Source organism: Phyllobates terribilis, unplaced genomic scaffold, assembly GCF_046119375.1.
Source record: "Phyllobates terribilis strain yellow unplaced genomic scaffold, ASM4611937v1 Scaffold_4__5_contigs__length_816908805, whole genome shotgun sequence".
Classification (NCBI taxonomy): domain Eukaryota; kingdom Metazoa; phylum Chordata; class Amphibia; order Anura; family Dendrobatidae; genus Phyllobates; species Phyllobates terribilis.
In genome coordinates, this window is record NW_027362764.1 from 616,365,948 (window position 1) to 616,386,207 (window position 20,260).

At 43.5% G+C, this 20,260-nt stretch overlaps 1 protein-coding gene across 1 annotated transcript in view; it reads right to left on the bottom strand.

The window, feature by feature from the left end:
- Positions 1 to 430: 430 nt before the first annotated feature.
- The window catches only part of OPRK1 (opioid receptor kappa 1), a 280,410-nt gene continuing 260,580 nt past the window's right edge, over positions 431 to 20,260 (bottom strand). Inside the window, exon 4 of the mRNA XM_073676726.1 lies at positions 431 to 1,969. Coding sequence (XP_073532827.1) covers positions 1,446 to 1,969 — 524 coding nt within the window. The 3' untranslated portion in view covers positions 431 to 1,445. The remainder of the gene's footprint in view (positions 1,970 to 20,260) is intronic.

Here is a 20,260-nt window from a genome sequence, read left to right on the forward strand (position 1 = left end):
ACACATATATGTACATATATATATAAAACTAAGTATATACAATGTATACATGATCCAACACTGTAAATTGTGTACATTTCATAAATGAACATGGAGAACAATGTGCAACAACACTGCAGTATCGAAAATCACATTATAGCATTTACAATAGTAAAAATTCATGATTTTGCTTTAATTTTGGCTCAATTATACACACAAAATTCATATACAGTTGACAACTATATACATACACAGAGTGGTCCAAAAGTAGGTGGACAGAATGTGTAATAAGGTTATGAAGGGGGAGATTTATCAAACATGGTGTAAAGTGAAACTGGCTCAGTTGCCCTTAGCAACCAATCAGATTCCACTTTTCATTCCTCACAGACTCGTTGGAAAATGAAAGGTGGAATCTGATTGGTTGCTAAGGGCAACTGAGCCAGTTTCACAGATCTACTTTTCACAGATACATCTCCCCCAAATCTGTTTTCTTTTCAGATAATTCAGATAACACATAATGGCAAATAATTTAAATACAGATCAAAGCAAATGGATTTTAACAGAGTATTCGAAATCTCAAAATGTTGAAACCGTTAGAGCAAATTGGGTTGAAACATTTGGTACTCAGGCCCCAAAGAGACAAACCATTTACCGCATTCGTGACAAATTCAATGCCACTGGCTCAATCCTTAACCCTAGAACACATACCTGGGGCCTCGCAGGCCCGCCCTGTTAATTGTTTTCTATTTTCTGCAAGATTACTTTAGTTAGAATTTTGAAACTCTAGGTATTCCTCAGGTATATAGTTGTTTGTCATTTTTGTTTGAGTTATTCCATGTTATTTGCACACGGGCCTAAAAGGCCCCAGGTATGTGAAAATGTAGATTTTTATGGTCATGTGTTCTAGGGTTAATGCTCCAAAAACTGGTAGACCCAAAACAGTCTGTACAGAAGATAATAAACAACTTGTTGCTGAAACATTTGTTCAGAGTCCAAAAAAGTCCACCAGAAGAGCCTCTTTGGAATTGAGAATTTCACAAGCTTCTATCATGCGAATCCTGAAATCTATTGGGTGGAAAGCTTATCGTCCACGTCTAATTCATGGTTTATTTGAGGATGATCCAGACAGGAGGCTGCAATTTAGCGTTTGATAAATCTCCCCCTTCATAACCTTATTACACTTTCGGTCCAACTACTTTTGGACCACCCTGTATTTACTTAATTCTATAAGATTATATGTGTACCCAATGCATATATTACAGTGAATATAACACACCATGCCTGTATTGATGTGTCACCTGACAATGGATTTATATGTTTCCTAGGAAAGTTCTGTCACAGATCTACTAAAATCTCTCTTTGAAAATTCAAAAATAAAATCATACTGCTGAAGTTATCTGAGTTAGCCCCAGTTCATTCATCCCACCACTTCCTTGAGGAGTGTAAGAAGTCATTTCCACTGCTAGTCATACTGGCTTGGTAGTCCGCTCACCATCCCTTGTGTAAGTTCGATCATGGACAGTGTTCCCAGCTCTGCTGTTTCCTTGCCGATCCAATCTTAACTTTGATGGAAAGCAAAAGTCTTTGAAACATCTTTTGAAGTTTTCATCGAGGAATGCATACAAGATTGGATTTAAGCTACTGTTAGTGTAGCCCAAAGCAATGCAGAAATAATAGATAGAACTCACGGCAATGCCTTGAGGTACATCTACAAGGGTTTCAACCAGCACAAAAATATGAATTGGGGTCCAACATATAATAAATACCGCTACAACAACCAGCACCAGTCTTGTTATGCGTCGGAGATTCCTGTCTTTTTCCCGAGATCCAGACAGTAGACGAACACTTTTTAACCGCAGGATCATTAGGGTATAGCAAATTGTTATAATAAACACAGGAATGATGAAGGCAAAGATAAAGACGCAGATTTTCATCACTGTGTCCCAGTACCAGTAAGGAGTTGGAAATTGAAGGGCACATTCTATCACTCCTAGAAGGATTAAAAGAAAATTCAAGTTAGATTTGAGGAAGATAATATGTTGGTGTGCCCAAGGGCAAATTCACACAGCTACAAATCTTAGGAGTTCCCAGTGTTCAGATCCTATTTAAGTTTCACAAATAAAGTATCATATTTTATTAGGCATCTTGTGGTTAACGCCATTGAGGTGATAGCTCACCTGTTCCTGTAGTAGTTATTGTGTCAAAATATTATATTGACACCTATTTATCTTTTATTCCAAATCATCCAGTGGCAAAAGATTCTCCAGTAGCAACTTTACATCACATGTAATACAACCATTGGTGCTGGATGGGGCAGAGTTTAGAACCCACATCATAGCAAATTCAGATTATTGCTTTAATATTACAGATTAAATTGATTTGATGTTATAAAATATTACAATTTATTCCATAATATTATTATAGAATATTAAATAATATGCTAGGGTAGTATAAATAATAGGCATTATATATCTGGAGACCAATAGCACAGGATTACACTAATGATAGTGGATAATAGGGAAGGCTCAACTCATCTTCTATGATCCCTCTCAATACACAGTGACCTCTTCACAAGTCACCAAGCAGGCTCACAATATAACAGGTCAGTGGCCAGGATTAATAAAAGCATTTACGCCAGAAAACTGGCATAAAAAGCTTTGAAAAGTCACAAAAATTTTGCGCAATCAAGGCTGCGCCAAAATTTTGCAACTTTTGGCATTTTCACACCATTTTTGCCCAGTAAAATGGGCGGAGTTGAGACATGACAGAGAATGGCCACCCTCACTCATTGAATTTATGACAAATGGTGGCGTACCTTACATCACAAATTTTACTCCAGTTCTGGAGCAAGTTCTCTGGTGAGGCACATGCCATTTTGTGTCTCACCATGTTCATTGAGAGGCGTGCACCTCTTAATGAAACAGGTGTCTCACACTTTGCCCAGCCCCCTTTTAAGACCAGTGTGAAAAACTCCAGTCTTGATGAACTGGGGCAAATACCTTGTTTCTTGATAAGGTGGCTAAATCTAAAATAATGCAAAAAAAAAGCAGTAAAATAAAAAAGAAAACACAAGCTGAAAATAAAACAGATTAGAAAAATATTTTTCCAGTATAAATTTGTAATTCTTAAAAAATGGATTAGGGATTGTGCTAATAAGTTATTCACATTCTGTATTTGTAGTATTTGTTAAGTTTTGTCGCTTTAAGTGAAGATAAGGTAAAGATAAAGTGAAGGTAAACTGTCATTGATGTATGGCAGCACAGAACATGTCCTTTGTATAATTAATCTCACAACTCACATCCATATTTTCTAGGACAAATTCTTTGCAATTGTCTTTTACGATTTTTCTTATTTACAAAAGAGTGATCGTGCATACTTCCGGGCCACCATCACCGCCAAGGCCATGACTGTAGTAAGATTGTCATACTAGTTTTCAAGATTTTCTCTCACATAGAATATAATAATGTACTGTACATATATGAATTCCTAGAACATTGTGATGCAGCAGATCAGAGTGCAATCAGCACAAAACGTATACGTGTAGTGAACCACCACATTCAATCACAAAACAGGCTGAATTATGGTGGCTCTAGGAGCATAAAATCAAAAGTAATAGATAATAAAACCTTAATGTTCAATTTCAACCAGTCCACATTTACAAGACCAGCAGGGCAAAGACAATAATCTGGTTTATTTCAGCAAGTTTAAAGGAAGCTTAATAGGCTACCTGCTGATAAATTGCAAATGTATAGTCAATTTTTTTGTATTATTCAGTTTATCGTAGATAGGTTAAAGCAAATTGTTGGATGGTAGAACTGCAGACAATTTGCATATATAACTGAAACATCATTCATGCTATAAAAGATTATCTCCCAACTAGTACAAATTAGTCATTAAAAATAGATTGATCTTTATCATTACTAGGTTCATTCATTCCATAAAAATGGTCAGCCTTTCTTGCATTACACAGTAAATTTATTCAAAGCATTACCGATTCAAGTATTTCATAGAGACCTAACTTCTCTTCAAGCCACTTCTTATAATTATATAATAAAATGCCAGTACAAAGTGCTGTGTTCTTACATAACAGATCAAGATACAGGGGCATAACGATCATGGTCCCATAGGATACCACCGCAACCGGGCCCATATGGGAGGAGGCCCAAGAACGCCATTTTCACCTGGATGTGTGTCCTCGGATGCACATTCAGGTGAAATGTTTTGTGGCACAAAGACCTACCAGCTCCCTGTGCCAATCAGAGGCAGGCAGCTGATGTCGGCTTGCTAGTGAAATACTATACTTGAAATAGAGACATTATTCCAAGATTGTAATACTATACCAGAAGTGGAGCCATTATTCCAGGATGGGGGACATTATACCAGATTGGATGATATTATAACAGAATGGAGGAATAATGGGGGACATTATACCAGAATGGGGACATTATACCAGGATGGCGAACGTTATACCAGGATGGGGAACATTATTCCAGATTAGGTAACATTATGCCAGGATGTAGGATATTATATCAGAATGGGGACATTATACCAGGTTGGTGGACATTATTTCAGAATAGGTAACATTATGCCAGGATGTAGGACATTACACCAGAATGGGGGATATTATACCTGGGTGCTGGACATTATACCAACATAGGGAACATTATACCAGAATGGTGGATATTATACCAGGACGGGGGACATTATACCAAATTTGGGGATATTATACCAGCATGAGGGACATCCTACCACAATAGGGGATATTATGCCAGGATGGGGGACACTATGCCAGAATGGGAGACAATATACCAAGAGAATGCCAAGATTGTGCAAAGCAGTCATCAAAGCAAAAGGTGGCTACTTTGAAGAACCTAGAATATAAGACATATTTTCAGTTGTTTCACACTTTTTTGTTAAGTATATAATTCCACATGTGTTAATTCATAGTTTTGATGCCTTCAGTGTGAATGTACAATTTTCATAGTCATGAAAATACAGAAAAATCTTTAAATGAGAATTTGTGTCCAAACTTTTGGTCTGTACTGTAGTTTAGTCCCAGTAAGTACAAAAGATTGGCTTGCCGGGATTAGAGCTGCTGCGACTTTGGGGCTTTCAGAGCCAACTACCCCCTCTAGTGGCACCCTACTTTTGGTGGCCACCCACAGGGAGGAGGTAACGACAAGTTTAGGAAGCTGACAGTCCATTGAGGTACGTGGCCAGGTGACCTGATTGTCTCAATCTGGCTTCTCTGAACGTTTCCATGGGGCCAGGTGACCAGATGATCCAAACCTGGCTTCTCTGAATGTCTCCATGGGGCTAGGTGACGGATAGTCCCAACCTGGCTTCTCAAAAAGTTTCCCTCCATGGGTTCAGTGATGGTCAATGGATCAGATCTGTATTCCTCCAGCTGGGGCCATGGTCCCTTAAGCTGGCATCCTGTAGAGTGTCAAAGCTGTATTTGAGCCATGGTGCCTTGGTTGCTGTTCTGCAGAGTCTCCTTGCAGAACAATAGAGGTCCCTTTTTATACCCACATCTGTCCTTCAGGCCATCATCCAAAGGTCAGAGGGAAGGAAAGATGAGGTCAACTCTTATTGTTCGTCAATGTTTGCAGGTCAACAAGCTGCAGGGACTGATATAATGGGTAATCAACATTTTAGCTAACAACAATTGTTCAGTTACCCTATGTCCCTGTCTCCCAAGACTAAACATCAATTCAAGAGTCAATGTTCAGGCTCATATGAACAATGGCCTATGTCTTCTGACCTACTGAAAAATATGTCTGGCCTAATTAAGAATAAATGCTGTATCATCGCTGTGATATTATACCAGCATCTGGGACATTGTGCTAGAATTTGGGATATTATGCCAGGATGAGGGACAGAACAGCAGAATGGGGGATATTGTACGAGGATGAGGGACATTATGCCTGAATTTAGGATATTATATCAGCATGGGGGACATTACGCCAGAATGGGGGCATTATAGCAGGATGGGAGACATTATACTAGAATGGGAGACATTACACCAGGAAGGGGACTGGCATGGGGGAAAATGTTATCACACGGAACCCAGGATGGGAGATTATTACAAGAAAGAGGCAGGATAGGGGACAGAATGCTCCATAGGTCCATACATCTGAGCTGAGACACCTCCTTCCTGCATGTCAGACGCTGATCTAATGCTCTACAGTGCAGATGCATTGTAGAGTATTTGATTTAGTGATCAGGCAGGGAAAGTTGATGTCCCATAGTGGGACAATGTAATAAAGTAAGAAAAATGTTAATAAAAATTATAAAAATATTTTTAAAAAAATACAAAATACAGAAAAAAATATTAATTCAATAAATACATTTATCTGTGTAAAAAAAATAAGCAAAAAAGTACGCATATTTGGTATCACCATATCCAGAACAACCCGACCTATAAAACTATCCCACTAGTTAACTCCTTCAGTGAAAAAAATAAATGAAAAACAAGGGAAAATACAATGCTTTATCATATCGCCGAACAAAAAGTAGAATAAAACACGATCAAAAAGACGTATGTAAATAAAAATGGTATTGCTAAAGTCATCATCTTGTCCCTTAAAAAAACAAGCCACCATACTGCTCAGTCAGCGGAAAAATAAAAAAGTTACAGCTTTCAGAATAAAGCGATGCAAAAATAATGTTTTTTTCTACAAAATAGTTTTATTGTGTAACAGCGCCAAAGCATAAAAAAAGATATAAATGTGGTATCGCTTTAATCGTACTGATCCGAAGAATAAAGCTGCCTTATCAATTTTATCACATGTGGAATGACATTAAAAAAACACAGAAAAAAAATTCCTGAATTGCTAGTTTTTGTTCATTCTGCCACCCAAAAACGGAATAGAAAGCGATCAAAAAATGTAATTTTCCCAAAAATATTACCACTAAAAACATCAACTCGTCCTGCAATAAACAAGCCATTACATGACTCTATCAAAATATGGCGATGCAAAAACTTGTTTTTACAATAAAAAGCGTCTTTTAGCGTGTGACAGCAGCCAAACATAAAAACCCGCTATAAATCTGGTATCGCTGTAATCGCACTGACCCGAAGAAGAAAGTAGCCTAATCACTTATACCGCACGAGGAACAGCGTAAAAAATAAATTAAATCAATTCTTCACCTGCTGTTGATTTATTCACTCCGCCTCCCAAAGATCGCAGTAAGACTTGGCTCACATTTATCCTGTGCTCTGCTCTTACATTGGGGTTTCCATGTAAATCTCTGAAATACGTGATTCAGACGGAAACTCCGGCGGAAGATTCCCTATAATGAGACAGATGAAGGCACTGTGGACATGTCTGACCTGTCTTTCGGGGGTGTCCGTCTTTTTAGACGTGCATAAATGTGCCATTTGCCACAGTTTTGTGCACTTCTGAAAAGAAGGACAACACTGAACAGAGGCTAGACAAAGTCCAGAGTAACTCTGCTGCCTCATTATAGTGAATAATCTCGGGAGATTCATCTGAATCACGTCACTCGGAGATTTAGATGGAAACCCCCATATAAGTGCTCAGCGTAGATTGCAGGATAAATGTGATCCCAAATGTTATGTAAAATGTTCCAAATAAAAGCTTCAACTCCATTCACAAAAAAAGCAAGTCCCCATTCAGGTCCATCATCTGGTAAAGGAAATATAGGGGACTTCCACGTTACTGGTAGCACAAAGGCTCTGGAAAAACTATATGTCACCTCACCCTCTGTAACGATACAGCTTATAATCTTAATAAGCCAGACGATAAGATTTGTTAAGCCAAGAGAAATACACTATCGTGTTCATGTTGACTTGTAAATGTATGTGTATTTCTGTGGCTGATCAAGAAGGACACACTATTATGTGTATAAAACTGAATGTTAACTTCTCTTCGTTTGGAAACAATGATGTTGTTAATATGCTAATGACATATTATACTAAGCTAGCTAGATGTTTATTTACAAGAGCCCCCTACTATACCAACTATGTAAATAGATTAGCTCAAACAATGAGACCTGAGCCCTGTGAATAATGCCCTCCTTAACCCCGATGTGTGACTGATGACCTTTATATGTAAATATAAAAAGGGTTTTTCTATCCTGCTGCAAAGAGACTTGAAACAGAAATTGAAAAGAGACTTTACAGGAAGAATCAAAGATCAGACTCTTTGAAACACACTTTCATCCGAGTAGTTTGTAGCATGGCTCGATCCAGAGAGACACAGATTTGGATTCTACATGATTCCATCCTAAGGATATATGGCCCTGGCTGGAAAGATACAGATCTGCTCCATTGACCATCAGAGAGCCCATGGATACATTTGGGGAGACCAGGTTGGGACGATGAAGTCACCTGGCCCCATGGATATGTTGTTTGGGGTTGCCAGGTGGGACCCTCCGGTCACCTGGAACCCATGGAGACATTCGGAGAAGCCAGATTTGGACCAGCCAGTCATCTGGCCCCATGGAAACTCTCGGAGAGGTCAGGGTTGGACCTTCGAGTCTCCTGGCCTTGTACATCGATGGACTTCTAGTACCTTCCTAATATTGCCGCTGCCTCCTCTCTGTGGGGGCCTGCCAAAAGTTGGGGGGCATTGGTTAAGGTAGTTGGCCCTGGAAGTCCAAAACTCACAGTTGTTTTATCCCAGGTGGGCCAGCAGAAGGGTGAGGACTGTGTAATGCTGTACCATTTTAGGCATTTGCTAGAATTGTTCTATGTGTTTATTGCCTGTTTTGTGATTCAATAAAGTACTGCCACATTTTTTACCTTCACCCTGTGTTGTCTGAGTAGTATTACACCCACGGAAGATCCCGTGTCTTCACACCCTCCAAAAGAAATCTAGCGAATTCTGCGCTCCCAAATCCAAATGTCATCCTCCCTTCTGAGCTCCACAGTGTGCCTAAACCACATGTTTGGCATTCCTGTAGCGATGAGAGACTACCTAATTTATGGGTGCATATCTCCAGAACTACAAGCTGGGCATAACATACTGGGCACTGCAATGTACTGGTCACTACAACGTTTTGGTCACTACAATGGCAGTTTGCAATCATCACTTAGCAACATCTGCTGTTGCTTGTTTTTGGAAAACACCCATGGAGTCAAAATTGTCATTACACCTGTAGATAAATTCACAAAGGGGTATAATTTTCAAAATGGGGTCACTTGAGGGGGGATTCTGTTCTTCTAGCACGTAGGGGCTCTGAATATGGAGTCTGCAATGTATTCTAGGAAAATCAATACTCCAGGAGGCAAACAGAGCTCTGTCTCTCCAGAGTCTCGCCGTAAATTCATCAGAAATTGTACCCAAGGATGAGCCAGATTAATATTTGCAAAATTCCAGAATAATGAGACAGAGAGAATGTTTTAAGGCATTTTATTACTTACTGCAAAGCCAAAAGTTTACATGCACTAAGATTACTATGCCTTTAAACAATTCTGGACTGTCCATATGATGATGTCATTTGTTTGGAAGCTTCTGATAGTTTTTTTGGCAACATCTGAGTTAATTAGAGACATACTTGTGGATGTATTTTAATTCACACCTGAAACACACTGCTTCTTTGTGTAGCATCATGGGAAAGTCTAAAGAAATCAGCCAAGATATCAGGAAGAGAATTGTGGACTTTCACAAGTCTGGATCATTCTTGGGTACAATTTTAAGATACCTGAAGGTGCCTCATTCAACTTTACAAACAATTATATGCAAGTACAAACAAGATGGGAATGTCCAGCTATCATACCGCTCAGGAAGGAGCCGGGTTCTGTGTCCCAGAGATGAATGTGCTTTGGTCCGACATGTGCATATCAATCCAAGGACAAAAGCAAAAGACCTTGTGAAGATGATGGTGGAAGCTGGTAAGATTGTGTCAATATCCACAGGGAAACGAGTACTGTATCAACATGGGCTGAAAGGCCACTCTGCCAGGAAAAAGTCATTACTCCAAAAGAAATATAAAAAAGCCAGATTAATGTTTGCAAATGCGCACAGGAACAAAGACCTTTATTTTTGGAGACATGTCCTGTGGTCTGATGAAACTAAAATGTAACTTTTTGGGCATAATGACCATTGTTACATTTAGATGAAAAAGGGAGAAGCTTGGAAGCCTAAAAACACCATCTCAACTGTGAAACATGGGGGTGGCGGCATCATATTGTGGGATTGCTTTGCTGCATAAGGGACTGGTGCACTTCACAAAACAGATGGCATCATGAGAAAAGTAAAATATGTTGCAATACTGAAGCAACATCCCAAGACATCAGCCAGGAAGTTAAAGTTTGGGTGGAAATGGGTCTTCCAAAGGGACAATGACCCGAAGCATACTGCCAAAATGGTAACAAAGTGGCTTAAGGATAACAAAGTCAATGTTTTGGAGTGGCCATCACAAAGCCCTGATCTCAATCCTATTGAAAATTTATGGGCAAAGCTGAAAAGGCAGGTGCAAGCAAGGCAACCTACAAACCTGGATCAGTTACACCAGTTTTGTCAGGAGGAATGGGCCCAAACTCCGACCAACTATTGTAAGAAGCTTGTGGAAGGATATCCCAAACGTTTGACCCAAGTCATTCAGTTTAAGGTCAATGGTACCAAATACTAATGAAATGTATGTAAACTTGTGACTTTGCAGTAAGTAATAAAAATGTCTTAAAACATTCTCTCTCTCTCTCTCATTATTCTGGCATTTGGCAAATATTAAAAATTATGGTAATCCTAAATGACCTAAAATTGGAAAGGTTTATTCTGATTTCATGGCAGATATTGAGAAAAACATGCATATGTGTCTTTTTATATAGTGTATGTAAACTTCTGGTTTCAACTGTAAATGTCCCCAACACATTTGCTAAAATGAGAAAAAGTGATCTGCATTTTCATTGTATGCACATTCTGTATTTAATTATGTAAACTTCACAGAAGAGTGGAAGCTAACTAGATTTTGGTGAAAACTGCATTTTTAACTTGTGGAAATTCATGTGCTAATTTTAAATTATTTTATGGCCTTGATCCATGAAGACTGGTATTATTCACGCTGGTCTTGATGAGGGGGCATGCTGTAATCAGAGGCGCCTGTTTCATTGAGAAGTATACACCTTTAAAGGAATTAGGCTCATGTAAAAAGTGACTTGTGCCTCCGTGCACCTCGCCACAAATCTTACTTCAGTCTGCATTGGAGAAAGATCTGTAGCATAAGGCACACCAAAGCTCATCATAAATTAGACAAGTGGACGTTGCCACACCTCATTGTGCCACGTGTTGCCCAAGCTCTATCCATTTTGAAGAAGCTTGCATTTTGCGACAGAATGACGGCATGCTCTGGCCCTATATGTTTATGTTTTATTTATTATGTTACTTTTTTCTATTTAACTGAGAGTCTTTGAGTATTTAATGGAACTGACAATCAACTAAACTTTTTTCACAGAAAGCACATTTTCCCAAGGTTGACATAAAATAAATGATATGTTTCAATGACACCAAAATATACTAGCAATAAAGTACACAGAAATATATTTAACTGAAAAAAATCACTGACTTGCAAAATATAAATGAAGACCTGCATACTCGTAACTTTCTTTGACACAATAAATTATCACACATTGATTAACTGCAAATTGTATGTTAATAAAGGAGCAGGAAGAAAAAAACTAATTAAAGTGAAGACAAAACTAAATCAATATCATGATACAAGCAAATAGTAAAGAGCTTCCCAGGAGGGCAAGAAAACAACATTGACTTCATTTGAATTCATAGTTAAACATTGAGAAACAATTGCCTGATTATCTTTTGATGTACAAGCAGAGATTTTGCTTCATAGACAAAAGCAACTTACACTGCAAGATAATACATGGGCCCTGAATCATCAAACAATTATACCTTTTGGCATAAATCGCTTTGAAATAGTTGCAAACTTTTTGCACAATAGGAGTTACACAAAAATGTCACGTTTTTTGGCATTTTCTCACCAGTTTTGCTCAGTTACACCAAAATGAGCTGGGGTAGGAAGGGGCGTGACTCCACAGATTGTCTAACTCATGATGGGCTGTAGTGTGCCTTATGCCAGACATATAAGTAAGATTGATGGTGAGCTGCACGGATACCTGCTCCTCTTAATGAATCAGAAGCATCTGGCTCCAGCACACACCTCATCATGACATTACTGGTCTTGATAAATCCAGCTTCTGTGATAAAATATAATAAATAAAAATATTCATCTCTGGACTCATGGCTAAATGGCTTAGAGTTTATTCCTTAAAGCCATATTTTGCCTACAGCCCCTGGCAAAAATTATAGAATCACCGGGCTCAGAGGATGTTCATTCAGTTATTTAATGTTGTTGAAAAAAAGCAGATCACAGACATGGCACAAAACTAAAGTCATTTCAAATGGCAACTTTAGGGCTTTAAGAAACACTAAAAAAATCAAGATTAAAAATGTGGTACTCAGTAAGGGTAATTTTTTTCAGACCAAGCAGAGGGAAAAAAATATGGAATCACTCAATTCTGTGTAAAAAATTATGGAATCACCCTGTAAATTTTCATTTCCAAAACTAACACCTGCATCAAATTAGATCTGCTCGTTAGTCTGCATCTAAAAAGGAGTGATCACACCTTGAGGAGCTGTTACACAAAGTGGACTGATATGAATCCATGGCTCCAACACGAGAGATGTCAATTGAAACAAAGGAGAGGATTATCAAACTCTTAAAAGAAGGTAAATCATCACGCAATGTTGCAAAAGATGTTGGTTGTTCACAGTCAGCTGTGTCTAAAATCTGGACCAAATACAAAAAACATGGAAAGGTTGTTAAAGGCAAACATACTGGTAGACCAAGGAAGACATCAAAGTGTCAAGACTGGAAACTTAAAACAATATGTGTCCAAAACAGGAAATGCACAACAAAACAAATGAGGAAAGAATGTGAGGAAACTGGAGTCAATGTCTGTGACCGAACTGTAAGAAACCGCCTAAAGGAAATGGGATTTACATACAGAAAAGCTAAACATAAACCATCATTAACACCTAAACAGAAAAAAACAAGGTTACAATGGGCTAAGGAAAAGTAATCGTGAACTGTGGATGACTGGATGAAAGTCATATTCAGTGATGAATCGGAATCTGCATTGGGCAAGGTGATGATGCTGGAACTTTTGTTTGGTGCCGTTCCAATGAGATTTACTGTATAAAGATGACTGCATGAAGAGAACATGCAAATTTCCACAGTTATTGATGATATGGGGCTGCATGCCAAGCAAAGGCACGGGGGAGATGGCTGTCATTACATCTTCAATAAATGCCCAAGTTTACATTGATATTTTGGATAGTTTTCTTATCCCATCAATTGAAAGGATGTTTGGGGATGATGACATCATTTTTCAAGATGATAATTCATCCTGCCATACAGCAAAAACTGTGAATACATTCCTTGAAAGAAGACACATAAGGTCAATGTCATGGCCTGCAAATAGTCCAGATCTCAATCCAATTGAAAATCTTTGGTGGAAGTAGAAGAAAATGGTCCATGACAAGGCTCCAACCTGCAAAGCTGATCTGGCAACAGCAATCAGAGGAAGTTGGAGCCAGATTGATGAAGGGTGCAACGGGTCTGGGAGGTGGAACCTCTAAGCAACTATACAAAGGGGCAGTCCTTGTAAGGAAGCGGGTGGCTCCCAGGGAAGGCGGACAGGTAGTCACGGCAAGTGACAGGGACAGTCTCTGGGTAGAAGAGCAGGGGGTCACGGCAAGTGACGGGGACAGTCTCTTGACAGGCGGATGGTCACGGCAAGTGACAGCAGGGTAAGAGTCTCTAGATGGGCAGGTGGTCACGGCAAGTGACAGCAGGGAGAGAGTCTCTAGATAGGCTAGCAGGCAGGTAGCAGGTGAGCGCTCCCAGGTGAGCGGGCAAGAGTCTCTGGACAGGCAGGTGGTCACGGCAAGTGACGGCTGAGCCTCCAGGTAGGCTAGTAGGCAGGTAGCAGGTGAGCGCTCCCAGGTGAGCGGGCAAGAGTCTCTGGACAGGCAGGTGGTCACGGCAAGTGACGGCAGAGCCTCCAGGTAGGCTAGCAGGCAGGTAGCAGGTGAGCGCTCCCAGGTAAGCGGGCAAGAGTCTCTTGACAGGCAGGTGGTCACGGCAAGTGACGGCAGAGCCTCCAGGTAGGCTAGCAGGCAGGTAGCAGGTGAGGGCTTCCAGGTGAGCGGGCAAGAGTCTCTGGACAGGCAGGTGGTCACGGCAAGTGACAGCAGAGCCTCCTGGTAGGCTAGCAGGCAGGTAGCAGGTGAGCGCTCCCAGGTGAGCGGGCAAGAGTCTCTGGACAGGCAGGTGGTCACAGCAAGTGACGGCAGAGCCTCCAGGTAGGCTAGCAGGCAGGTAGCAGGTGAGCGCTCCCAGGTGAGCGGGCGTGCAGATCCGTAGACAGACTGACAGGAGTTGGAAGGCAGACTGTCGGACCGCAGGAATGCAAGCAGATAGACTGGAACCAGGTAGGTATCAAGCAGAGATCTGGCAGGTAACTGGCAAGTATCTGGTAATAGGCCGGTCTGAGAGATTATGTAGCCCAGAAACGGAAGCGAGGTCTGCTCAAAGAGGCACTTCTCATATTTAGCGTAGAGGTGGTTCTGCCTGAGCCTGAGCAGGACCTCACGAACGTCCCTCCGGTGAGTGAGAAGATCCGGAGAGAAGACCAAGATGTCGTCCAGGTACACCACCATGCAGGAGTAGAGAAGGTCACGGAAGATGTCATTGACCAACTCTTGAAAGACGGCGGGAGCGTTACAGAGACCGAAGGGCATTACAAGATATTCATAGTGGCCGTCCCGGGTGTTGAATGCCGTCTTCCATTCATCCCCCTGACGGATACGGACCAGATTATATGCCCCACGGAGGTCCAGCTTGGTGAAGATTCTAGCCCCCCTCAGACGGTCAAATAATTCAGGAATGAGCGGAAGGGGGTATTTATTTTTCACTGTGATCTGGTTAAGGCCTCTATAGTCTATACAGGGACGGAGTGAGCCGTCCTTCTTTTTGACGAAGAAGAAGCCTGCTCCCGCCGGGGAGGTAGATTTCCGGATAAATCCCCGGGCCAGATTCTCCTCAATATATTCAGACATGGACCTGGTCTCAGCAGCGGACAAAGGGTAAATACGCCCACGGGGAGGAGTAGCGCCGGGCATCAGGTCGATAGGGCAGTCGTATGATCTATGAGGGGGTAATGTCTCTGCTTCTCTTTTATTAAAGACGTCCGCAAAAGACCAATAGGGAACCGGTAGGCCGGGTAGATTGGCTGGGGTAGGAGAAGGACGAACAGGACGGGAACTAAACAAGTCTTATGACAGTCCTGTCCCCAGCGAAGAACTTCTCCGGTCTGCCAATCAAGCATGGGTGCATGTCTCTGGAGCCAAGGTAGGCCTAGCAAGAGGGCGTGAGAGAGTCCAGGCAGAACATGGAAGAAGATGCTCTCAGAGTGCAGTATTCCCACCTGCAGAGTTATGGATTCGGTGATGAGTTGGATGGGATGTGGTAAGAGGCCCCCATCCACGGCAGCGACAGATAAGGGTACAGCCAGAGATTTGTTGGGAATGCGGTATTTCTCTACCAGGGACTGAGAAATGAGATTTCCGGCAGCTCCAGAGTCAAGCTGAGCCAGTTCAAAATAACGGTTCTCCCCGCAGATGATAGAGACAGACAGCATTAGAGATGGAGAGGGTTTACTTCTGTCTAGGGCGACCTCTCTGAGCGATCCTAGACACAGGCGTTTCCCGACCTCTCCGGGCAGGAACGGATCCCATGCTCCTTACTGCCACAGTAGAAGCAGTTCCCCTCGGCACGGCGTAATTCTTGACGGGTCTTGACCATCTTGGTCTGGTCGACCTGCATAGGCTCGGGTGAGTGCGCCGGGGGAGTAACGGAGGAAGTGACGGGTCTCTGGAAGGTAGGGGCAAGGCGTGGAAACCTCCTCTCACGGGTGGCCTCTTTGGTGCGCTCCTGGAACCGGATGTCAATCCGGGTGGCAAGTGTAATTAAGTCGTCGAGAGTGGTAGGAATGTCCCGACCGGCGAGTTCATCTTTAATACGGCCGGACAGACCCTCCCAGAAGACAGACACCAGGGCATCGTTATCCCAGGCAAACTCTGAAGCAAGGGTACGGAACCGTATGGCATATTGGCCCACAGTGAGACTTCCTTGGCGGAGGCGTAGCAGAGATGAGGCAGATGAGGTCCTCCGTCCAGGTTCGTCGAAGACCTTCCGGAAAGCCGTGAGAAAGGCTGGCAGGTTGGACACCAGAGGGTCTCCTCTCTCCCATAGAGGATTTAGCCAAGCCAGCGCCTCCCCCGTGAGATGGGACATGATGAAGGCTACTTTGGCTCGGTCGGTGGAAAACTGGTGTGCCAACAGTTCGAAGTGCAGAGTGCACAGGTTAATGAAGCCCCGTGCCTGACCGGGATCTCCGCCAAAACGAGGTGGGGCGGTGAGGCAGGGACCAGGAAGAGATGCCATGGAATTGATGGGCAGTGACGCTGCCGGGGTTGGAGTCATGCGACTGGAAGCAGGTCCCGAAGAGGTAGTCATTGTGTCCAGGCGAGAGTTAACACTATGCAGGTGGCTCAGGATGGACTCCTGTTGGGACCTCTGATGGGAAAGTTCATGACATAGGTTCGAGAGCGAGGGAGTTTGGGTGCCACCGGGTTCCATGGCCCGAGCAAACTGTAACGGGTCTGGGAGGTGGAACCTTTGAGCAACTATACAAAGGGGCAGTCCTTGTAAGGAAGCGGGTGTCTCCCAGCGAAGGCGGGCAGGTAGTCACGGCAAGTGACAGGGACATTCTCTGGGTAGAAGGGCAGGAGGTCACGGCAAGTGACTCTGAAGCAGAGTTGAAAGGCTTTGCAACAACATTACTCGGGCACCTCCATTTTGGAGGAGGTGCCTTATATATGTTGAGGTCCTCCGGCCATTGGCCGGGGACTCCTTAAGACGACGCGCGCGGCCCCTTTAAGAGAGGGGGAGCGCGCACGCCCTAAGCACAGAGGCTGGGAAGCAGCGCGCGCTGCCAGCAGAGCGGGAGGAAGCTGCCGGGCACGGAGCGGAGAGGTGAGGGGAACGGCGTCCCTGCCTAGCAGGAGGCAGGGACGCCGACGCTACAAAGGGTACTGTTTGTCACTCATTAAGTCCATGCCTCAGAGACGGCAAGCTGTTATTAAAGCCAGAGGTGGTGCAACAAAATTCTAGTGATGTACTGGAGTGTTCTTTTGTGTGTTTGTTTTTCATGATTCCATAATTTTTTCCCTCTGCCTGGTCTGAAAAAAATTACCCTTACTGAGTACCACATTTTTAATCTTGATTTCTTTTAGTGTTTCTTAAAGCCCTAAATTTGCCATTTGAAATGACTTTAGTTTTGTGCCATGTCTGTGATCTGCTTTTTTTCAACAACATTAAACAACTGAATGAACATCCTCCGAGCCCGGTGATTCCATAATTTTTGTCAGGGGTTGTATGCAATAGTTAGTTTAGTGCCCTTAAAGTCATGATATATAGAATATGCATTAAAGCTGTTGTCCAACACACAAAGTACATTTTAAATTAATAGATCTTAGAAAAATAAGTTTCACAATTGAATGTGTTAAGAAAAAAATTTCTATGCTGAGATAATTTTATCAATTTGCCTCTGCTACGTACTGAGTAATGTTTGTGTCCAACCAATAAGAGCTGCTCAAGTCATGGTCAGCACTAGTGTTGAGCCACCCCCGTAGTGTTCGAGTTCGGTTCGGTTCGTCGAACACCCGTGTGTTCGCCGAACTGTTCGTCGAACACCTTCGAACACCGTTAAAACCAATGGCAGGCAAACAAAAACACATAGAAACACATAGAAAACACCTTCAAAGGTGTCCAAAAGCTGACAAACTGCTCAGAAGACACAACTAACACATGGAAAAGTGACAAGTACATATAGTCATGCGAAAAGAAAAGAGGTGGAGGAGTAAAAGGAGGGGGAGACACAGATATAGGCATGTCATGCCCTTCTAAAATCCAAAAAGTGAGAAGCCGAGACGGCCAGTCCGCTCCTGCCCGTGCCACCTCCGTGTCGCCGGGTTTGTGCCAGAGCCGCGGTGAACCCTGACGGCCAGCCCCCCTCTCCCAATACTGGTGCCTGTCCGCTGGTGGGTCGAGAGAGCCCCCCTGTGGTGGAGGCAGCTCTAAGCTTTTTAATTTAAATTGTCCCTCTAATTTGAATGAATACACTTTAAATCCATTTACAAGGATCTATTGGAGGGCAAGTCTCATGCCAGCAGCCGCGTAATTCCAGCTCCAGTAGCGTCCACTAAAGCTGCTGCAGTTAAAAAGCTTTTATAAGGATCGAGCTCGGCTGTCCACCGCAAGGCATCCTAGTGCCAGTCCCAGCCCCTATGCCTTGGGGTGCCTCCTGATGCTCTTCACTAAGTATCCCGTGGTCCCGAAGCATTTCCTTTGAAAAAATTAAGTGTCCAAACTACAGGTGGTGTAGCTTGCTTAACAGCCGGGATAATCCGCTGACTAGCAGACACTGCTACTAGGCACAAAGTATTTCCTGGGCTAGATGCAGTTAAAAATTTGTAAGTAGATACTCTCGTTGGATGCTGAGAAAGCATTCCATAGAGTCTCCTGGCACGCCATATATGATTCTCTTAAAAAGCTTGGGGTAGGGGTCTAGGGGACCCTTTTATAGCCAAAATCACGGCCCTGTATCACAATACGTCACCTAGGCTGAAGATAAATGGAACTGTAGCACCGAGGGCTCGGTTGCTACAGACATATTGCACCTCACCCAGAGGTGTGATATCTCACTCTCAGATAAGGATGGAGTGTGGATCAGGACCCGACACCTGCATGCATTACACCACATTGCCGTGGGGCAGGGCGACCAATATGCCCCTGAGATGGGCACGACAGTCCCTGTCCCTGGCTGGAGTGGGGGGAGGGAACACTGAGGAAGGGGAACCCTGCAGTGCAGGAGCAGGGAGGAAGCAGTTCCTGGGTGCATTGAGAAGGGAGTATAAAAGGTGGGCACCATCTTAGTTCAGTGCAGAGAAGTCTGAGCAGAAGTGGCAGGGAGCAGGGGCTCTGCATGAGCTCTGCTCCGGAGGCGGGCCTAGTAACAGAGGCCCAGGCCTGCAAGAGGGAGAAGGAAGGAAGAGGAGCGGAGAAGGCTCCAGGAACGAGGAATGAAGGGATCCCAGGGGTGCGGACGGGCGAGTCGCCATCGCACGCCCGAATCCACCTGCGTGGAGGGGTCAGGCCAAAGGGGGAGACCGGTCCCCGAACTAGTGGAGGCAGGAAACGACCCTCAGCTAGAAACCGGAGGCTCTGACATTTTATGTGGCGCAGCCCCTTGCTCCACCCGCTAGGAAGGCACCACATAGGGTCAGGGAAAGTGGCGCCAAGTTTACCAAGAGGAGGCCCGAGGCAGCCGGACAGAAGTGTTGGTAAGAAAGGCCAGACAAAGGACACACAAAGGGGGTCCTGTGAAGCGCTCCAAAGTTATCTGGGAGTTGTCTGAGCCCCTCACCTGGTGAGCACAGTACGACGTGGGCAGCCGTTACCTGCAGACGTGGTCTGGATAATAAGAACTGTGAGTAAAGGCCCTGAACTGCATCACTGACTCCGTGTCGTTACTGCTGCTGCCCTGCACCATCACCCCCATCCTCCGCATACACTGCCCTGAGGCTATACTCCTCCCGTGGGGAGTTATGCTACGCTCTGCTGCACCCACAACACCAGCCTTAGCGGTCTGCCCTGTAGCGGCGGTTCACTCTGACCGCAATCCACGGGTGGCGTAGTCGGACATTTAAACATCAAAACCACATAAATAGTTCCGCCACTGGTTTGACCGCCCTGAGCCACGGAACCGGATCGCCGCCACGAAGATTACAACCACCAGCATCCACCAAAAAGGGTCCGGCTCCGGGTGTCCCAAGGCCCAGGGGGTGCGTCAGAACATTTTCATCACCTTTCACAATCACCAATGGGACAAGGCAGGGATGTCCTCTGTCCCCTCTCTTATACATCCTAGTGACGGAGCACCTGCTCTCATCAATTCGCCATAACCCCAATATTAGGTGGATTGAGGTGGGAGGCACCGAGTACAAGTGCTCTCTATTTGCTGATGATGTCCTAGTATATATCACTCAATCACATATATCCATCCCTGCTGTTATGGCTGAAATAGATCACTTTGTTACATGGTAAAATTTTAAAATCAATGCAGCGAAGTCTGAGGCCCTCGATGTCTCCCTCCCTAAATCCATATAGGATT